General features: G+C 38.0%; 1 protein-coding gene across 1 annotated transcript in view; it reads right to left on the bottom strand.

Annotated features, from left to right (window-relative positions):
• Positions 1–12,751, bottom strand: part of LOC101158514 (glypican-1) — a 33,769-nt gene extending 21,018 nt beyond the window's left edge. Inside the window, exon 1 of the mRNA XM_004068037.4 lies at positions 11,999–12,751. Coding sequence (XP_004068085.1) covers positions 11,999–12,143 — 145 coding nt within the window. The 5' untranslated portion in view covers positions 12,144–12,751. The remainder of the gene's footprint in view (positions 1–11,998) is intronic.
• Positions 12,752–18,580: the final 5,829 nt, after the last annotated feature.

Raw genomic sequence — 18,580 nt, forward strand, 5'->3', positions numbered from 1 at the left:
AAGTAAAAAAACATTTTAAAGAAAGACTTTTTGATTTTGGAAGAAGAGGACAAACCACAGAAATTTTAATTTTAGCAGATTATGTGCTTACATTAAGAAGGAAGTTTCACAATCAAATCTGTTAAACATGTACCCACATGTTTGTAGTGAGCCGGTGCCCGATGAAGAAGTTATGAGACATTATTGCTTAATTTTACTTTCTGCTGTTTTAAAATACCATTATTTATATTTTCTATAAACATGATTTGATTTGAACTTGTTCTGCTTAGTCATTATAAGACATTAAGTGTCATGCCTCATTCTACTATCAGGTTTAGTGAGCTCTCTTTGCTCATTTATTAGGTTAAAACTGCTCCTTTTTAAATTTCTAAGTAAATCATACAACACATTCATGAATTTTAGAGCTTAAAAATTTGGTAATTTTACTGATTTCTAAACATTATTCACTGTTTCACATAAAGGAAACACTTTCACTTTCTTTTTCACTATCACATGATTTTCAAAGTGATAAATAGTCTTGTACAATTTTTTGCTCTTTAAACTATTTTAAAACATATGCTGTGGATTAAGAAATCAGATCTACATCACTGAAACTCAGACTGCCTTTGCTTTTCCACTTTTCCATACGTTTCAACGCATATGTTTGTAAACTACAAACAAAAAAGTGTTATTGTGTGGTTCCCTAACTTTTTCAAATCAAAGCCTCAGCATCCCCTGTGATATTGTCTGTAATAATGCAGAATTGTCTTAAAAAAAAAAAAAAGACATCCAATAACCAGAGTGGAGACACCCGGAAGGTTAAAATTATGAAAAGGATGAAGGATGGCAGCTTTTCAGAGCACAGGAAAGCAGAACATCATTTGCTTGCACAGCTTTTAGATTACCACAGCAACAATTCTAATGAAAGATTCTGATATTACTATTTAGAATGAAAGAAAAATGATGGGTCTTACTAAGACACCATACTATAGGAAGTGGCAACCTTCACCCTATTCAATTTGACCTTTTAAAACTACACTTTGGAATCAATCATTGCTCCAGTCCACTAAAGTGTATCTAAGATGATTGCCTCCCTGAGCTGGAATCGGGAATTGAAGTTAACACTGTCTTTTCTCCCTTGTGGAGCTGACAGTAAAAACCAGCAAAGACACGTAGTCCCAGTCAATGAGATCTTCCTCTGATAATGCTCTCCAGCGCTGATCCTGTCAGCACAGCGGGTGAATGTGTCACTACGATCTCTTGATAAGGACATTGTGTTGTCTCTATTAATATTCTTTACACAGTAGAAAGTGCATAACCAATCATCTAGTTTGGTTATCCTATATGAGCACACCTTTTACAAAGAGAACCTGAGAGAAAATTAAACCTACATTAGGGAAAACGTAAAATACATGTTTCTTTTAATTGTTCAAATTAATATTTTAACTTAATCAATTAAACTGCAAAACAATTCAGCCTAAAAATGAAACCTTTATTTTTATTTGTCTGTACTTCCGGCTTCATCTTAACATTCAGATATACTACTTTAAGTATTGAACTAAGATTCAGATTATTGTTCTATATGTTTACAACAAATATAGCCTGAACTTGTAACTTTTATCTCCATTTTGCCTTAATAAAAATAACATTTTTTTACTTTGCAAATTTTCTCTGGATGAAATGGTAATCTCTGAAAATCTTTGACTGTGATTTGCAAATTAGGCCACCAGAATACAGCGGGATTTCTCATTTCAGAATTAATCTGTGAAATACTTTCATTTCTCTCCTGGGCATAATGTCTTGTGCTTTAATGATTTGTGAGAGTTCTTCTGAAGAAATGCTGTTAGAAAGGAGAGCAGACAATATTTTTTACAAGGGAGCAGTTTGTTTTTCAGTTGGAAGTGCATTTTTGATTTTCCTGCTACCTAATGGAAGACAACTTTGTAAACAAAAGTATAGATAGATTTGCTGTAAAGCTGCTGTTGGAATCAGGCAATGTTTAAACTGGGCCAAGAGTCTGCAAAAAAAAACAACAGCAATCCATTTGTGTATGCGATCACATGTTAGTTACAGATGGAAAATGATTGGTTTCCTTAAAAATATATCTACCGTATTTTCCGGACTATAAGTCGCACTTTTTTTCATAGTTTGGCAAGGGGTGCGACTTATACTCCGCAGCGACTTATATTAGAAATAAATTGAAATAAATACATTGTTAACCCTCCTGTTATGTTCATTTGTGAGGAACAGAGATGATGTTCCTGGGTCAATTTGATGTATGAGGTATGTTAAGTGTTAAGAGTATGTTAAGTGACTCAGAGAATCAGCAAACTTTTTTATACAGTAAGATCTTGAAGGCTAACAACATAATATTCTATTTTCCAATGATTTCATAGATTCAGAAATGCAATAAAAGTGAAAACTGTTTCTACAAATACAGGATGAAAACAGAGTATTAGTTAGCCAATGATGCTTCATGAAAAGAATAAATAAATACGTTTGAGAAAAAATTACTGTGAAATTATTAGATAAACAGTCTGCTATGATTGTGTCATATAAGGTTGTGAAAGTTAAAATGCGACTTATAGTCCAGTGCGACTTATCTGTGTTTTTTTCTACTTTATAATGCATTTTTGGGCTGGTGCGACTTATACTCCGGTGCGACTTATAGTCCGGAAAATACGGTATCTTAAACTAGAGCAAAATCAATGCTAATGTAAAGGCACCTAAGATTTTGAATGTGCCTTCCAAATCATAGGTAAAAGCTGAGTAATAGCTGTTTGTTTCCCTACAGAAGTCAATGGGATTTTTTTGGCTTCTTGAAACCAGCACTCAATTCCTTTGTAACCCTTGTGCTATTCTAGGCACTTTAACATTGGGAGTTGGGTCATCTAGACCCACTGGACAGTTCTCTGAACCTTTTTTCTTCAATGATTTGTGATCTTCACTGGTGTCCATGGATTCCATGAAATCTTTCCACCTTTATCCACCTTTGTCATGGTAGGGAGAACACGTCAATGTAAGGGTGGGGTCATCTAAGATAGCACAAGGGTTAAGACACGCAGAGAGAAGGGTCACTCAGTTCTCATTTCCAGTCAATGGGAAGGACATATATGTAATAATCACTTCTCTAACTTCTTCAAGGTCCAAAGAGCATTAATCGTCTTCCCATGAAGTTTCTTCTGAGGCTCAGAGTTCTGCATTTCACCCAATTGTAAAGTGATGTTGATGTCCTCTTAGAATCAGTTTGTTGAGGGTGCCAAAATTGACTTCAAAGAGGGGAGAATTTATAAAATTAAAAATAAAAATACGGTCCTTCACCCAATCTGCCATAATATTCCACAAGTATGTGGATGAAAAACAAAGAAAATGGTTACTACGTGAATACGAAGACTTTGTTTTCTATTTTTTCTCGCTGTTTACACTCTTTGTTAACACATGTTATAACATTCCAGCAGAATTTGGAGTAAATAATCGTCCTAAAGCTAATTCAAGGTGGTTGTGAACATTACCGTTTCAGGCAAGATGTTCAAATGTTGCAAATGAATGTTTACTTGTTGCTGCGGGAAACCAATTATTACACCGAACACTACTTGTCTAATCTGTATTTTTTCCTCACCATTTACACACACACACACACACACAGTGCGTACAGCCCTTCATGGAGTATATGAAAAGCTTTGACTCATAAAGCATGAAAGCATGGATGCTCTACCCTCTGAGAGGAGGAAAGAACAATAAGAAAATAGTCTGAAAGGTGGAAAAGAAAGTAAAAATAGTGTCTAATAAGGAGAAAGGGAAATTTCAAGCAATGTGAAAGAACAAGGACACGAGGGGGGAACTGGAGCGTAGGGAGAGAGAGGTGGCAGCTGCAGAAAAAAATATCAACAGAGGTTACTGAGCAGCAGCACTGGTTTGTACCCCATTTCTTTTAGGAACAAAGATTGATGGCAAAGCATAGAATGATTTGTGCCCACCACTTGCATAAAACGTGACTATCATGAAGATGCAGCAAGTCTGTTTGACTCTGACCTTTAGGTCTGACTTAATTCGATGTTGACACCGGAGGACTTACAAATTCCTTTTCTGCACAGGACTGGTGGCTATGAAGAATAAGAAAATGAGGCTGTAAAAGCCATAAAATGGAAAGAACGGATGACTTTTATTCTATTTGTCGGCATAAATATCCCCCTTTTGACAACTGTTGTCAATTTGCCTTACTTTTAAAGGTTTAAATTTAACACTTCAAGAACTTATATTAGTTTAAAAGCACTATCCAAGACTAAAATCAGCTGTCTTATTCACCAAGACATCCATGCTGAACTTTTTCCTACTTGAGCTTCACTCTAAAAAAACTATTAGAAAATGTGTTTTGCAGACACAGTTGTTGGAATCTAGAATGGTACTATTTTCATTTAGTTTAACAAAATAATAGACTGGAAAGGAGAAAAAAAGAGAATATGAAAGCCAGTGTGCATTACCTTTCTAGAAACATGTCCTTTCCAAAAAAAAGAAAATGTAAAAGAAATCAAGTGACTGAGTTTTGACTTAGACTTTTTTCAGATGAGTCGGTTAAACTGGTCCTTCCATTTAAGTCTTCACAGTTACACTTTTAAATGGGGAACTTTGGCTCATCCTATCTGACAGTCTATTGGATTAGTTTTAAAATGCGTCAGTCCAGCATCATCCAGGGAAATCCAATTCAGATGAGCTAAAGGCCGGATGACGTAACCTGGTTCTGAACAGACTTACAGCGCCTTAAAGACAATAGCCGATAATGATATTTCAAAAAATTTAATATGGCACATTCTACAGTTGTACTTTTAGAATTTGTACATTTATCGTAATGCATAGACTTAATAAAACTAGTAAATACTTACGATGAAATTATGACTACACTGGTTATTAAATGCATAAACTATGTAGTAAAAACATACGCTATTCCAACACTTTCAGAGTAAACCAAATGCATGTACATAATAATATATTATCTTTGGCCCGGTTAAGAACACATTTTTATGAAATATTAGTTATTTTTGTGAGCTCATTTTCCTACCCGGCAGTAAGACGACTCCATCTCTGAGGCACCGCCTTTAGCTCCTTGTGGGTGCCGCCCATTTCATGACGCCAACTTAAAGCCGGCGTGTCTGACTTTCGCCCATGAAAACAAACAACATCCGAACTTTACTAAGATTGACCTAGCCAATCACCTCTAGCTTCAAAGTGTAAGTGGGTGTGTCTGTTAACCTGGGGGCGGTGCTGGCAGCGCAGACTCTTCCTGGAAGGGGCTGGAATTGTAAGGAATTTGCTTTATAATACACTTAAAAGCTCAAAAAAGTTGATTTTGCAGGATATAGGCCATTTAAAACTAAAAAAATAATGATGTTTGATGAAATTAGGTCACATGATAGATAAGGTTTTCATATGGAAATGCATAGATTTTTTTGAAACAGCTTTAGCTTATTGTGGCAAACCAGTTGAATAATTTATGTTAGCTCCAGTTATCTCTAGAAAGTTATCAGACATTGGAAATTGTTTGCTTGTTGAATGTTTCGGGCCTAATGTGTTCTTGTAACTGTATTTTAAAGACATTTTAATAGAACCTTCCACCATGGTTACATTAAGTTATTTTTATATACTGGAGTTCTTAAACTAAAATGATTAACCCTTGACACCTGAAGTTATTTCCAACAATGAAAAAAAAATTACATGTTTTTTTGCTTTCAAGTAGATGCTAAAAGAATGGTAATTTGAAGCCAAAGTGGTTTGCATGGTCATCAAGGGGTTAATAGATTTTCTAACATTAACTCTGTCTTGTGGGGCTGCACAAGTGCAGCAGTGACACGGTCGGTGCCTCTTCTTAGTTCACATAGATATTTTCTGCATGAAAAGGCATTAGCTTTCTTGCATAAAGTCTTATCTTCAGGTACTTTAAAAGGAGGCACCATGAGAGGGATCAAATACAGAAAACAGGAGCCTTATCTGCATCAAGCTAGTCGAAACGACACCAATCTCTAGTGAAGCAAGAATGAAGGAGGGAAGACAAAAAAGCATGGCAGAGCAGAGCTCCCTCCCTTCTTCTCATCTTCCTTCTATCCTCACCTTTTTTTTCTCCACATCACATCCTTTTCTCTCCACCCCATGCTTCTCTCCTCTTTCATGCTGCTGCATCTAAAATCATGAAAGATTCACAGCCCTCCTTTTAACAACCAAGGTCTGCCTTTTGCAAATACATGCCCTCACATCATAGATCTGAACCTGTCTAAAAAAAAACAATAAAGAGATGGTACCAGACACCAGCAGAGAGGAGGAGAAGGAAAAGGAGGAGGGCAAAGGTTTCTGAGGAGCAGGAGCCCCTGAGGGTGTTCGTGGTAAAAGTGAGAATGTGCTTGGTGTTCAGCGTTCCGCTTGGTGGCGTGCGCCGTGAAAGCTTGAAAGCATGCGATGTGTGACAGCATCAGTTTCCTTGCTCTGATCCTGACATAAATCCTCGTACAGAGGGCAATCACAGTGACTGTTAGCGACAATAAGCTTCAATCAATTAAAATATCAAAGATTGATTCATTAAAATGGTAGTAATTGAAGTAGGAACAAAGGGATTTGACCTTTAATCAGTGTGAACTCTGGAATTTTGATGTTTGTTTGTTGCTGTAGTGCTAGTAAGAAGCATTTTCTATTTGAAAATTTTTTTTTTGCTGTTTTCTGTGAAGTATTTTAAAAGTTGCTCATCCCCTTAGAATGAACTAGTTTTAATTTGCACATTATTACAGAAAAGACTTTGAGCCCTGCAAGAACTCTCAAAATGAAATAAACCAAGCACGTGATCCAGCTGTTTTCACATTACATTACATTACATTTCACATGTTCACATTACTTTGAAAAAATGTGTGATACCTAAAGGGAGTTACACAGAAATGTCTTAAATTGTTCAAACTGTCAAAAAACAACAACAACAACAATGCAGCCCATTGTTGTTGTTGGTGGTGTAGCGGTTAGCACTCTTGCCTCTATGTGGACTTTGCATGTTCTCCTTGTGTATGTGTGGATTTTCCCTTGGCTCGCTAGCTTCCTCCCACATTCCAAAAACATGCTTTAAAGGTTAATTGATGTCTAAGTTATGGCAACCTTTTGCGCAATGGTAGCTGGGATAGGCTCCAACAACCCCAAAAGATTTAGAAAATTAATGCATGGATGGTCAAAAATTTTTTTTTTTGATTGTTGGAAACAGCAATTTTTGCCAGACAGAATCCCTGCTTTAACTGGTGTTTGTTCCTGTGACGCTGCTTTAATAACACAACTCAATTTAAAGCCGAACTGGCCACAAGACTGATTCTTTAATTCAAAGAAGGGTTTTAATTGGCCAAGAGTTTGCTAAAAAACTGTGAGTACATGTGCTGTGACTGTTATTGTATCTTCTGCCACATCTTTATACTGCAGTGCTTTAACATAAATGTGGTTTTGTTTTGAAAGATCAAATGAGTAGAAATGTTAAATGTTTTAATTTTTACCGCTTTTTTCTTTGTAGTTGCCAAAATCCAGATGTTTAGCTTGTTGTGTTGACCCAGCTTACTCTAAAGCTCAATAAAATGCTCTGCTGAAAATATCTGTTTTGCTTGCCGTTCTTGATACTGGAAGAGCAGGAGTTATCCCTTGTGCTATCGTAGGCACTTTGACATTGGGAGTGGGGTCATCTAGACCCACTAGACAGTGCTCTGAACCTTTTTTCTTAAATGATTTGTGATCTTCACTGGTGTCCATGGATTACATGAAATCATCTCCACCTTTATCCACCTTTATCATGGTAGGGATAACACATGAATGGTCATCTTGACCCCATAGGATAGCACAAGGGTTACACAGCGTGTGTAATCCTGGGGTTAGTCCTAGTACAGGACAAATCGCAAGTCTAAATTACTTCCCATGTAGATCTCCTCTTGTCGTTTCTATGAGATGACAGGTCGCATCTTTAAACAATTAATCAGTTAAAGTCAGCCAGAGTGTTGAAATATCTAAAACAAACACTTACTAAAATAATTTTAGTAAAAAATTAAATACAAAATTAAGATTTGACAGATTATACAGTAAATTAATAAAAATGTGTAAAAGTCTCAACACATAAACTATTGTTTTTCCTCTGTTCCATTGTCAGAGGAGGCTCTGCAGGAAGATGCAGCAAGGGGACACATTTTATTTGTTTATTCACATGAAAACACGTTTGACCAAAATTATGGTTGCTTATACTTAGAATATTTGACAAATTCCAATGGATATGCATATATTTATATGAGAAATGTATTTTGTATAAAAACACAAATAACACTGATTGTCTCTATCCAAAAAAACAGAGATTCCTTAGCCTTGGTATTAAATTACTACCTGCTAAGATTGTAACATATCCTAAACCTGATGATTAGCCAGTCTAAAATTCACCATTTTAATGCAAAATTTAATTTAAAAGTCCCTCGTCATCTCTAAATATTTTCAAAAAAGTAAAAAATCTCACCGATTTAATGTTTAGGCAACATAGCATACACGCACAAACCAACAAAAGGTGTAAAAACCTCTTGACAGCCAAATTGAAGTGTGCAGGCGATGGAGTTGGCTTCTGGTTCCAGATGTCACTTGATCACATGGGTGTGTGCTGCTCCATACGGACAAAGCATTTTGCAGTGAAGGTCTTCCAAAGAAAAGGTGTTGGCTTTCACTGACTTTTAAAACACACACACTCTAAAGGATGAGGGAGTCAGTCTTTACCTATTGACCACGCAATGGGTTAAAATGTGAGCAAAAAACGCTCGCAGGCACAAAGACAGACGGCCAGACAGCAGAAAAGACAGCCTCCATTCATACGTTTGCATGGTGTCAAACCTATAGAACAAAAGATGTGAGCCAACATTAAAAGAATGTCTTTTTTTCTCTAATGTTGAAAATTTGAAGCTGCTGCTGTTGATGACATTCACCTACTCCTCAACATATGCAAATCTCCATCAGTTAATGACAACACAACATACCCAAGATTTTTAGTAATAAGCTTGCATTTAAAAAAAAAATCATGCAAGCTGCATGACTAAACCTGTGTGTCTTTACGAGTATCTTTTGTGATCAAACAGCACATTTCTCTTATGAAGACAGAACAAAAGCAGAGGTGAGGATATTGCCTCTCTGGTTCCAGAGCTCTACACGCAGGGCCAGTGAGCCAGGACACTCATCTTCAAAATCAATGTCCCTTTCAATCTCGGTTGCAATCCTGTGAAGCTCTGAGGCTATATCAAATCACCTAGATCCATTTATCCACAGACATACAAACTCATCGAGACAGTTATAGGTGTCTCCCGGACCAACATAAGGACACTCAAGACATTTCAACAACACCATTCGCTACACTGATTCTACCGCAATTTGACAAGACAAAAAACATACCAAACTTTACATATGTTTTAGTTATTATTGTTAATGCTGGAATCTAAATCCAGTTAATATGAGTGGCTGCGTTTATCACCAGTAAACTCAGCCACTGCTGAACACCAGGAGTTCCATCCATCTGTCAGTCCTGCTTTGGCATGTGCAGGTGTCACGGGGGTTGCTGGAGCCTATCCCAGCTACTTTAAGGATTATATCTTTCACACTTCATTAGTCCATTTCCAGTATTGATTCTTAAGGGAACCATTTACAGTCACCAATCCTGTTTTTGAACTTTGTCAGTGAGAAATCCAGGAAGAGCATGCAAACTCCACCCAGGAAGGATCCAGCAAAGTTTCAAACCAGAGTCATCTTGCTGTGCGGTGACAGTGCTAACCACCATGCAGCTCTTAACAGAAGCAGACTTTAAGAACTGTTGGTGTGCAGCCAGTGTGAACAGCTTTTGACAGACAACTATGGGGTAAGGTAACTGTCAAAAAGAAACGTAAAGACGAAGTTGAGAACAAAACAATAATTTGTGCATACTTTGCAAAATATAACATCTGTTTTTAACGTTATGAATATAACCTATATTTGTTTTGAATATTACATTTCTCATGTTAGATTATTGTCAAAAATATGTCACGGGTTCACTGACATTTATATGGAGGCACGGAACATCGATTCAACAAAGTGTGCATGCGAACTGACAACAACTTGAGACAAAACCCTCAGGGGGAAAAAAACGCCTACACAATGAGAACAATCAGGCACTGATAAACAGTTTACGTGTTTTGATTTTCCTTTTTTAGCATTACTTTATGTAAATTTAGATCATTGTTATATAGACATAATATCGCCACCAACCTTCATGTTACAGCAGTGACGTCATAAGCAAGAGACAGTGTAGTTTTTAGACAACAATATAGTAGAATAAAACAATTGCACCACATTTAGGGGTGTGTCGAGAAAGCTAAAGAAGAACAACTTCTGTCACATCCCAGCAAAACAAAAAAATCAGTAAAAGAAAGAAAGTTAGATATTCTGATTTGATTATTTCGTACCAAATAATTAGGAAAGTGCTTGTTCCGCCCAATGTGAGCCTGTAGCAGGCACAACAAGGCTACATGTGTCAAACAACTGGGACAGGATTTAGTTTTCCACACGCTGCATTTGTGTATTCTTTTAGGTCTAGTTAAATATGCAACAAGTAATTCAAACACGAGTGTGACAAACCTCACAAACAAGTTGTTTCCTACTTTGTTTGTTGGGTTTCATTTGTAGAAATGCAAAAAAAAAAGAGTAATGGTGTGTTTGCAAGATCTTTAGTGACAACAGAATGGGATTTTCATTGTGTCACTTTTTTTATATCGTTTTCCGGTCTTCCTCCTGTTTTAATGAGTTCTGGGAACTCATGGCTAAAATAAAATCCAGGACCAAGTGGCTTAATCCCTGTTCTTTAAAAGTGCCATTAAAAGATTTTAATGGAAAAACTTGGGCAGAGTTTAATAAGGTCCCTTCTACAGCCTTTTTATGAGGCCACAACTGAGACCCTAAGTGACTCGTTTGGTTCCTAATTCTCGGTTTTTCACTCTTTCGTCTATCCTCCCTTCTTAAACCTCTCCATAACGCTGTACATCTTATTCACACGTCCCCACTTCCACTCACATCCAATATTAATCATTTGCTCAACCATCCGTGAGCACTTTCATTGACACAAGATGAAATGACCTTCAGACTGAACACATATCCCCCACTTTTATTGCTGGTTTCTTTGCAAGGCTGTCTGTCTTCTGTCTGACTTCAGTGGAAAAATTGAACCGACACTGAACATCAGAGAATTTCCTTCAAAGGAAAAACCATCTCAGTTTTGTCTTTATGAGGGCGAGAACAGATTACTCAGTGTTTGTAGTCCTTATGACCCAAAATTACTCAATGTATTGAGTTTGATCAACAAACTTGAGTTTACAATAATTCAGAAGAGTCATTGTTTAAATCGACATCACTTTATCAAGCTTTGTTTTAGGTTTTTGCTGCAGGCAATGCTAAATTAGTAGTTTATGCAAAGCAAAGAGGCCATTTCATCATCTCCTTATTCACGCAAACACACCACACCTGCAGCCCACACTAAGCAGACAATGAAAACCGCTCAAGGACTCACTGATGAGGCTCAACAGTCAGCAGGAGAAAGTAAGGTCCAATCTTTAACTGTGTTCTTGCCTGCAGTGCATCAATTTGCAAACAACCAGAAACAAAGCGAATGTGCAGGAAAGCTCTGCATTCACCTGCATTCTGACAATGAAATATGCTCCTGGACAGCTCACAGTGCAGCTGGGGTTCAGGGAAAGGGAAATACCTCATGGAAAATACACAAAGGGACATCAGAACTACAGGGATGCTATATAGGAGAACGAAAACAGGTCAATGCTACTTAAAATGTGGCTTTTAATGGGTTTTCCTTAATTATGATGATTCAACGCAAGAGTTAATTTATCTTTTAATTCAGTATGACTACATAAATAAGCAATATGTTAAAAAAATGTTAGGGAAAGTGTTATCAAGTCTTTTATTATGCAATGCATGCGTTGAGTTCCAGCTTCATTATTTTCCAGAAACTCACCTGAGATTTCCGTCTGAGGAACCCCTTCCAGAGTGAACCCTTTGCCGGTGTAGAAGCGCCGCAGGTCGGTGCAGCTCCTGTTCTCCTCCGGGCTGGCTGCCGCGCACAGACTCACCGCAACGCACAGGAGCACCGGGAGGCGCATCTCCTGACCTCCTCCTGGTCCCTTCTTTCCTCCAAAAATGAAAACAAAAATCCTTCTCAAAAGATCTCGGTCTCCTTGTTCTGCTGATTCTCTGAGACAGAAGGAGAACGTCCCGTTCAAACTACACAAAGCTCCGGTTAACGGGGCACTCCAGGCGCACCCGCAGCGGCTGACCCGGGATGTCTCAGCAGGCAGGGGAGAACAACGAACGTGTCCGATACCGCTCCTGCTACTCCGCCACGTCCTCCTCTTCCTTTTTCCTGGGCGCTGATGGCTGCAAGCTGCAGAGATGAGAGACAAAACAAAAGAGGGCAACGGAGAAGTGCAGGTGTCGCAGCCGTAGAGACCCGCACTCAGTTGAGCGTCATGTTATGAGAAGCAGCCGCTTCCAACGCGCAATTTAAACCACTCAGAGGGAGTTTTCCCTGCTGTCCGGGGACTCTCCTTTCTAGGCTTGGAGACAATGAAATCTGCGCTGACAGGACTGTGCAGCAGACAGAGCTGATGCTCTCTCCCTACTCCCTTTGTGTGTGTGTGCGCGCCCGCAGCAAATGGAGCTACATTTGCGCGCGCACATTAGAAGCGTCTCTTTTTGGCGAGGACCAGAGCTAAACTACGCCACCTGCAGATACAAGAAAGAACGACAAATTAAAAAAAAAAAAAAAACTGTACGTTTGTTACTGATTAAAACTGTATTTCTTTATTAAAATCTTTGTCTGGAGCAGACTAAAAATGCCATTGTAAAAAAACCTGTATCAGTGACGTAGCTACTACAGTCAGCGGTTTACCAGCTCCCTGCTTCTCTCCATTCTGATGCATCCACTTACAGACAACTAGATCCACCTATGTCTTCATTTTGCTTGTTTTCCTACGGCTGGATAGCTCTGATATTGCTCACCATTTTTGTTACATTTGTAAATTTCGTTTGGGGGTATATGGGCCTGTAAGCTAGTGGGAGAGAGTGTTTAACAAATGGATGATGGGAAGTAGGGGAAGTCTTACATCATGCCAACAGTCCCGCCACCAAATCAGAGGTGAATTTCTAATGAACTGCTGCTCTGCTGAATCTATGAAAAAAAACTGTTTTTTGGGGGATTTTGGCTAAAACCAGCATAATCATAATTAACGACCACTGTGAATGCTTTTACAACAGATCAAAAGATGATCGGAGTGGGACTTTAACTTGCAATGGTGATCTGTCAGTTATTGGTGGAAATAGACTAAAAACACACAAAAATCCAAAAAGCCAATACAATCTTCATTTGCTTACTGCAATAGGTGTCTACTTGTGCATTAGTCCATGTCACCACACAGCTTTCAATTTAAGGTTAGGCGCAGGATCTGGATTGGGATTGTCAAACCCTGAAGGTCATTTTTAAACTGTTTGTAATAATTGGTTTGACAAGCTGCACTGTGGACAGTGGTAGGCACTCTCAACTCACAATGAGAAGGCCCTGGTTCAAATCCCTGCTTGGACCTTTCTATGTGAAGTTTCCATGTTCTCCCCATGTGTCTGTGGGTTTCCTACAGGAACGTCCACTTCCTCCCACAGTTCAAAAACATGCTTCATAATTTAATTAGTGTCTCTAAATTGCCTCTAAGTGTAAATGTGGGTGTGTGGCCCTGCAATGGATTGGCGAACTGTTCAGGGTGCACCCCACCTATGCCCAACAGTAGCTGGATTGGCTCCAGCGACTCCATGATCCCGAAAGTGGATGGAAGGTTAGGAAATGGATATAATAATGGAGAAAAACAAAACTCTGGCAGATACATGAAGTGGCAGGACATGATTGGCAGGATGCTAATGCCCAAATGCTCCACGTTTGATTTAAGTTTTTCAGAGAGACATCAGTTTTCGTTGAAAACCCCAAAAAATGATTTACTGGTATGCAGTGGTTTTCAGCTGAACAGCTTGGGAGTGAGCTTGACCAAAGCTAATGCAACACCAGAACTCTGCATGGCCAGCAGTGGCCAGATGGATACAATGCATTCCATTATAAATTCTTAAAAATCTTTTTTTCTTATTTGCTAACAAGCAAGCCTTGTGTAATGTAATAAAGCAATAAATCTATATTACATGTGAACCCCACGATTTGGTTCAATAATGTAACATATGGTTCAGTTTTAAAAGAAGAATTGTGACATCCGTAACCCTTGTGCTATCCTAGGCACTTTAACGTTGGGAGTTGGGTCATCTAGACCCCACTAGACAGTGCTCTGAACCTTTTTTCTTCAATGATTTGTGAACCTCACTGGTGTCCATGGATTACATGAAATCTTTCCACCTTTATCCACCTTTGTCATGGTAGGAATAACACGTCAAAGTAAGGGTGGGGTCATTTAAGATAGCACAAGGGTTTTAATGCATACTAACACATTTTCACATAACCTAAAACCATGTGATTAACCATTAATTGTATTATTTATAGGTATTGAGTTTAAATCACTTTTTCCCAGCAAATATCACTTTTTGTTTAACAAGGATTTCTGGTCATTTTTATTAACCTATAAAAATGTACAATCATTTAAAGACGCTTTAGAGGTTTAATTAGTATTTTCCCATTTCAATGCACTTACACGCAATTGCTGATTAGCTAGCTAGTAGTGAATGATTCATGACCAGTTCAGAAGAGTTGATACCTAAAATTTTTCTATTTGTAGCGATAGACTTAGTTTGTTCTGGTTGCTGAGACAAAAATAAAATAATAAGAATTTAAATTACAATTGTACTGAAATTGGCATTGTAAGACTGTTTAGCAATCTACAACCAGTCTGGTGTGAAATATATGTTCTAGCCACATGATTTTCTCAGGATTCGGGAAAAAAAACACCAACAGGTATGAAAGATCCTCTGGCTTGAGCTGCTGATGCATTTAAAAAAATACATACTCCCATTTCTTTAACAAAGCAGCATTTCAAAAAGAAGGGAAAACAAAAGGCTTTGGACAATTACAGAGGGTGCTCAGACTGAAAGAGGATGAGTAATTTCAAACATGAACAACCGTAGGAAGGACAACAGGGAGCAAACATTTACCAAGAATTAAGCAAAGTAGCGATGACTGTAGCAGCACTAGCAATTTGCAGCAGGTCACTGAAAGAACTGCAGGGATGCCTGTCCGATGGAGTTAATCCATCTATTTATCCATTTTCTAAATCCCTTTCAGAATTGCAGGGTTGCTGGAGCCTTTCCCAGCTATGGTACCCTGGACAGTTTGGCAGTCTTTTCACAGGACCCAGCGGAATAAAATGACAAGAATTTCTAAAATCCTCTGCAATGACTCCCTGGCCCGTGGTAGTGGACATGAACTTAACGGATGATGATCTGGACAGCAAAGATGAATGACGAGCACGATGACCTTTTACAATTGAATAAAATCACACATTATTGACCGAAAAAAGGAAAGAAAGAAAGAGTAATCTTCGAGAATCTATCAGAGTAGATTGTTTTTAAGTGATTTCAGAACAAGATGCTCAACAATTATGTATCCCAACAATATCTGGGTAGATTTAGATTGGACATAATCCCTGTTTGAAATCCAGTCTGACCCACATTCACAATGCATTCCGCTGCATTGTCAGAAGGATTAATTTCCAAGACATTTGACATGATATCTGATCCCCGAAGCCTAACATCCAGCTGGATGGTTGTCTGAAGGCTATTTTCCATTAAAAATGACTAGTTCACAAGTCACAGCAGAAAAAGTTATCAAAAAAGCACTGAGTTTATATGCAAGCAACGGAAATCAGCTCTTAGCTCAGAAACAATGCCACTAACTCAACTCATTTCCCTTTTTTGATTCATATGGTTATAGATCACTCACGTATGAAGGAAAAAGCCGGAGCAGCATGTAACAATACAGTAATATCTCTGTTTAAGGGTAGGTTACACCACACAGCAATTATACAGACTCTTGAATCTAATCTGATACATTAGGACCATTTCCATGCAGAATTAAAAAGGAAAAACGTCTTCTATCTGCAGGGCAAGAACCTTCTTGTGCCACTGTTTTCTGTAGAAAAACTGCATAATCCAGCGCAGACACTAACCAACACTCTGCACCACACACACGCTCCAGTGTCAAGTCAGGATAAGTGTTACAGTAATCCAGTCAGTGATTTACTACCTTGGCTGGATAAATGGTTTTAGGATGAATGCGTTAAGAGAGTTGACACATATCAGGCACCTGAGCCCTGCAAATGAGTGCAATGCTTTACCCACGTTAAAACAAACTGACGACAATGCAATTATAATTTCATCCTCCAGATGACAATTTTGAAAATGTGTTTACATTCGGTCTAAGCTGTTGACATCAGTTTAAAACTGGTTTCAACTGATATGAGGAATTCTTTTATTTTTTTATTTATTTACTGGAACAATGTCGATATTGTCTATGTAGGAGTGCAAGTATCATCTTGATTTTTTTCTTGGCACCTCACAAGCGCAGGATTTCAATGTTGGCTGAGGACACAATGGCAGCTGTGTCAAACTGCTGTCAGAGGCTGCAGGGAAGCTCGTTTTCTGTGCGCATTTAATTCCCAAGACACATGGCATCAATAAATCCCAATCTCCCAATTCTTTGTATTTAATATTTTCAGGCTCGTTTAAGGTTAGGTCAGATGAATAAAGTTCAATCAACTGACATCTTGAAGCAGTTTCATTTTCTCAGTTTCTTACTGATGGGCTCACCTCCTGGTTTGAACTGCAACCCCCTTTGAAACGTCTTCTGCTAAGCCCACAGAGGACAGCCTTAATGCGTTTAATACTCGCATCTTTAAACCTATTTCCTCTTTGAGATCCCTTTGCGTTTACTCTCCATACTTTCACACACAACCTTGTAGTGTCATGCAAATTCATCATCTAGCTCTGTATTTTCAAGTGCGTGCCAAAGATTCAGCGGAGTGTGACGACGTCTGGAAGAAGAAAAAAAAAAAAGAAAGACTAGAAGGAGCTGCATTTCCAGAAGAAAATGAAGGGTTGAATGCTGTATTTCTGAATGAAAGTAGAAATATTATGAAAAAGCTGAACATTGTAAAAGTAGAATGTCTAAAATAGGTCAAACATTGTAGAAGGAGTTAAGCATTAAAGCTAAAATTGTTGAAAAAATGCCTGAAATGTCCTGGAAAATCCTGGAATATTTTGAAAACTTAAGGGCCAAAAGTCAAAGGTGAACATTGTAAAAGTAGAATGACCAAAACGGATCAAAATTTGTAGACGGAGTTAAGCATGAAAGTTGAAATTGTTGAAAAAATGGATGTACGGTTGAAAATTTGAAGATGATGCTAAAATGGCTAAAAGTGCTAGCATCAGCATCATCAACTGACTCAAAAAATCACATTGTTTAAGAGTGTCATGTTGGTAAAAGCTACATGTTCTAAGTTGACAGAAAATCCACTTTTTTCAAAATGGCGGCTTTTCTATTGATTTTATCTCCATAGCAACCATTTTATGTTTGGGTCGCCTGGAGATGAGGAACAAATCAACGTCGGTTTCAGATGAATCGGAAAAAGTAAACTTTTGGACGTCCTTAGCAACGAGCTTTGTTTGCTAACCACGCCCACATTCCTTATATGTCCAGATCCAGTGAATTTCAATATGTTCAGTTCCAGCCATGGATGAAGTTTATTGCAACATTTGCTTCAGATTTTGTCAAAAAATGGCCACCAAACAGTAGGTTGTGTTGCCATCCCATAATAATTTCAAAACGTATGTTGAAGTCCAAAGCCTTGTGAGCATTTCAATGTTTGAACGGTGCCTCTAGCTGAAAGCTTGTTAAAGTTATAATGCTTGAAAGCAACAAAGGTTTTCAAGGATTCTCCATGTATTTAAATGAAGCAAAAATCTTGGAAAATCCTGGAAAATCTTGGAATATCTTGAAAAATTCAAAGATTTGAAAGACTAAAAGTCATAGCTGAAAGGAATAAGCTGAAAGGGTTGAACATTGTAATAGTAGAAGGATTAAAATACGTGAAAGTTTGAAGAAGTTTAAAATTGCCTCACATTTTGGCACAAAATGGCCGCCAAACTGTAGGTGGTGTTGCCATCCCATAATAATTTTGAACCTTATGTTGAAGTCCAAAACCTTGTGAACATTTCAATATTTGAACGGTGTCTCTAGCCAAAAGAATGTTAAAGTTACAATTGTTTAAAGAAGCAAAGGTGTGGCCAATGGAGCAAAAACATTGGAAAATCTGGGAATATCCGGGAATATCTGGAAAAGTTCAAAGATTTGAAGGACAAAAAGTCATAGCTGAAAGGAATAAGCTGAAAGGGTTGAACATTGTAATAGTAGAATGGTAAAAATAGGTGAAAGTTTGAAGAAGTTTAAAATTGCCTCACATTTTGGCACAAAATGGCCGCCAAACTGTAGGTGGTGTTGCCATCCCATAATAATTTTGAACCTTATGTTGAAGTCCAAAACCTTGTGAACATTTCAATA

The sequence above is a fragment of the Oryzias latipes genome, chromosome 4 (genome assembly GCF_002234675.1).
Source record: "Oryzias latipes chromosome 4, ASM223467v1".
NCBI classification, from domain to species: Eukaryota; Metazoa; Chordata; class Actinopteri; order Beloniformes; family Adrianichthyidae; genus Oryzias; species Oryzias latipes.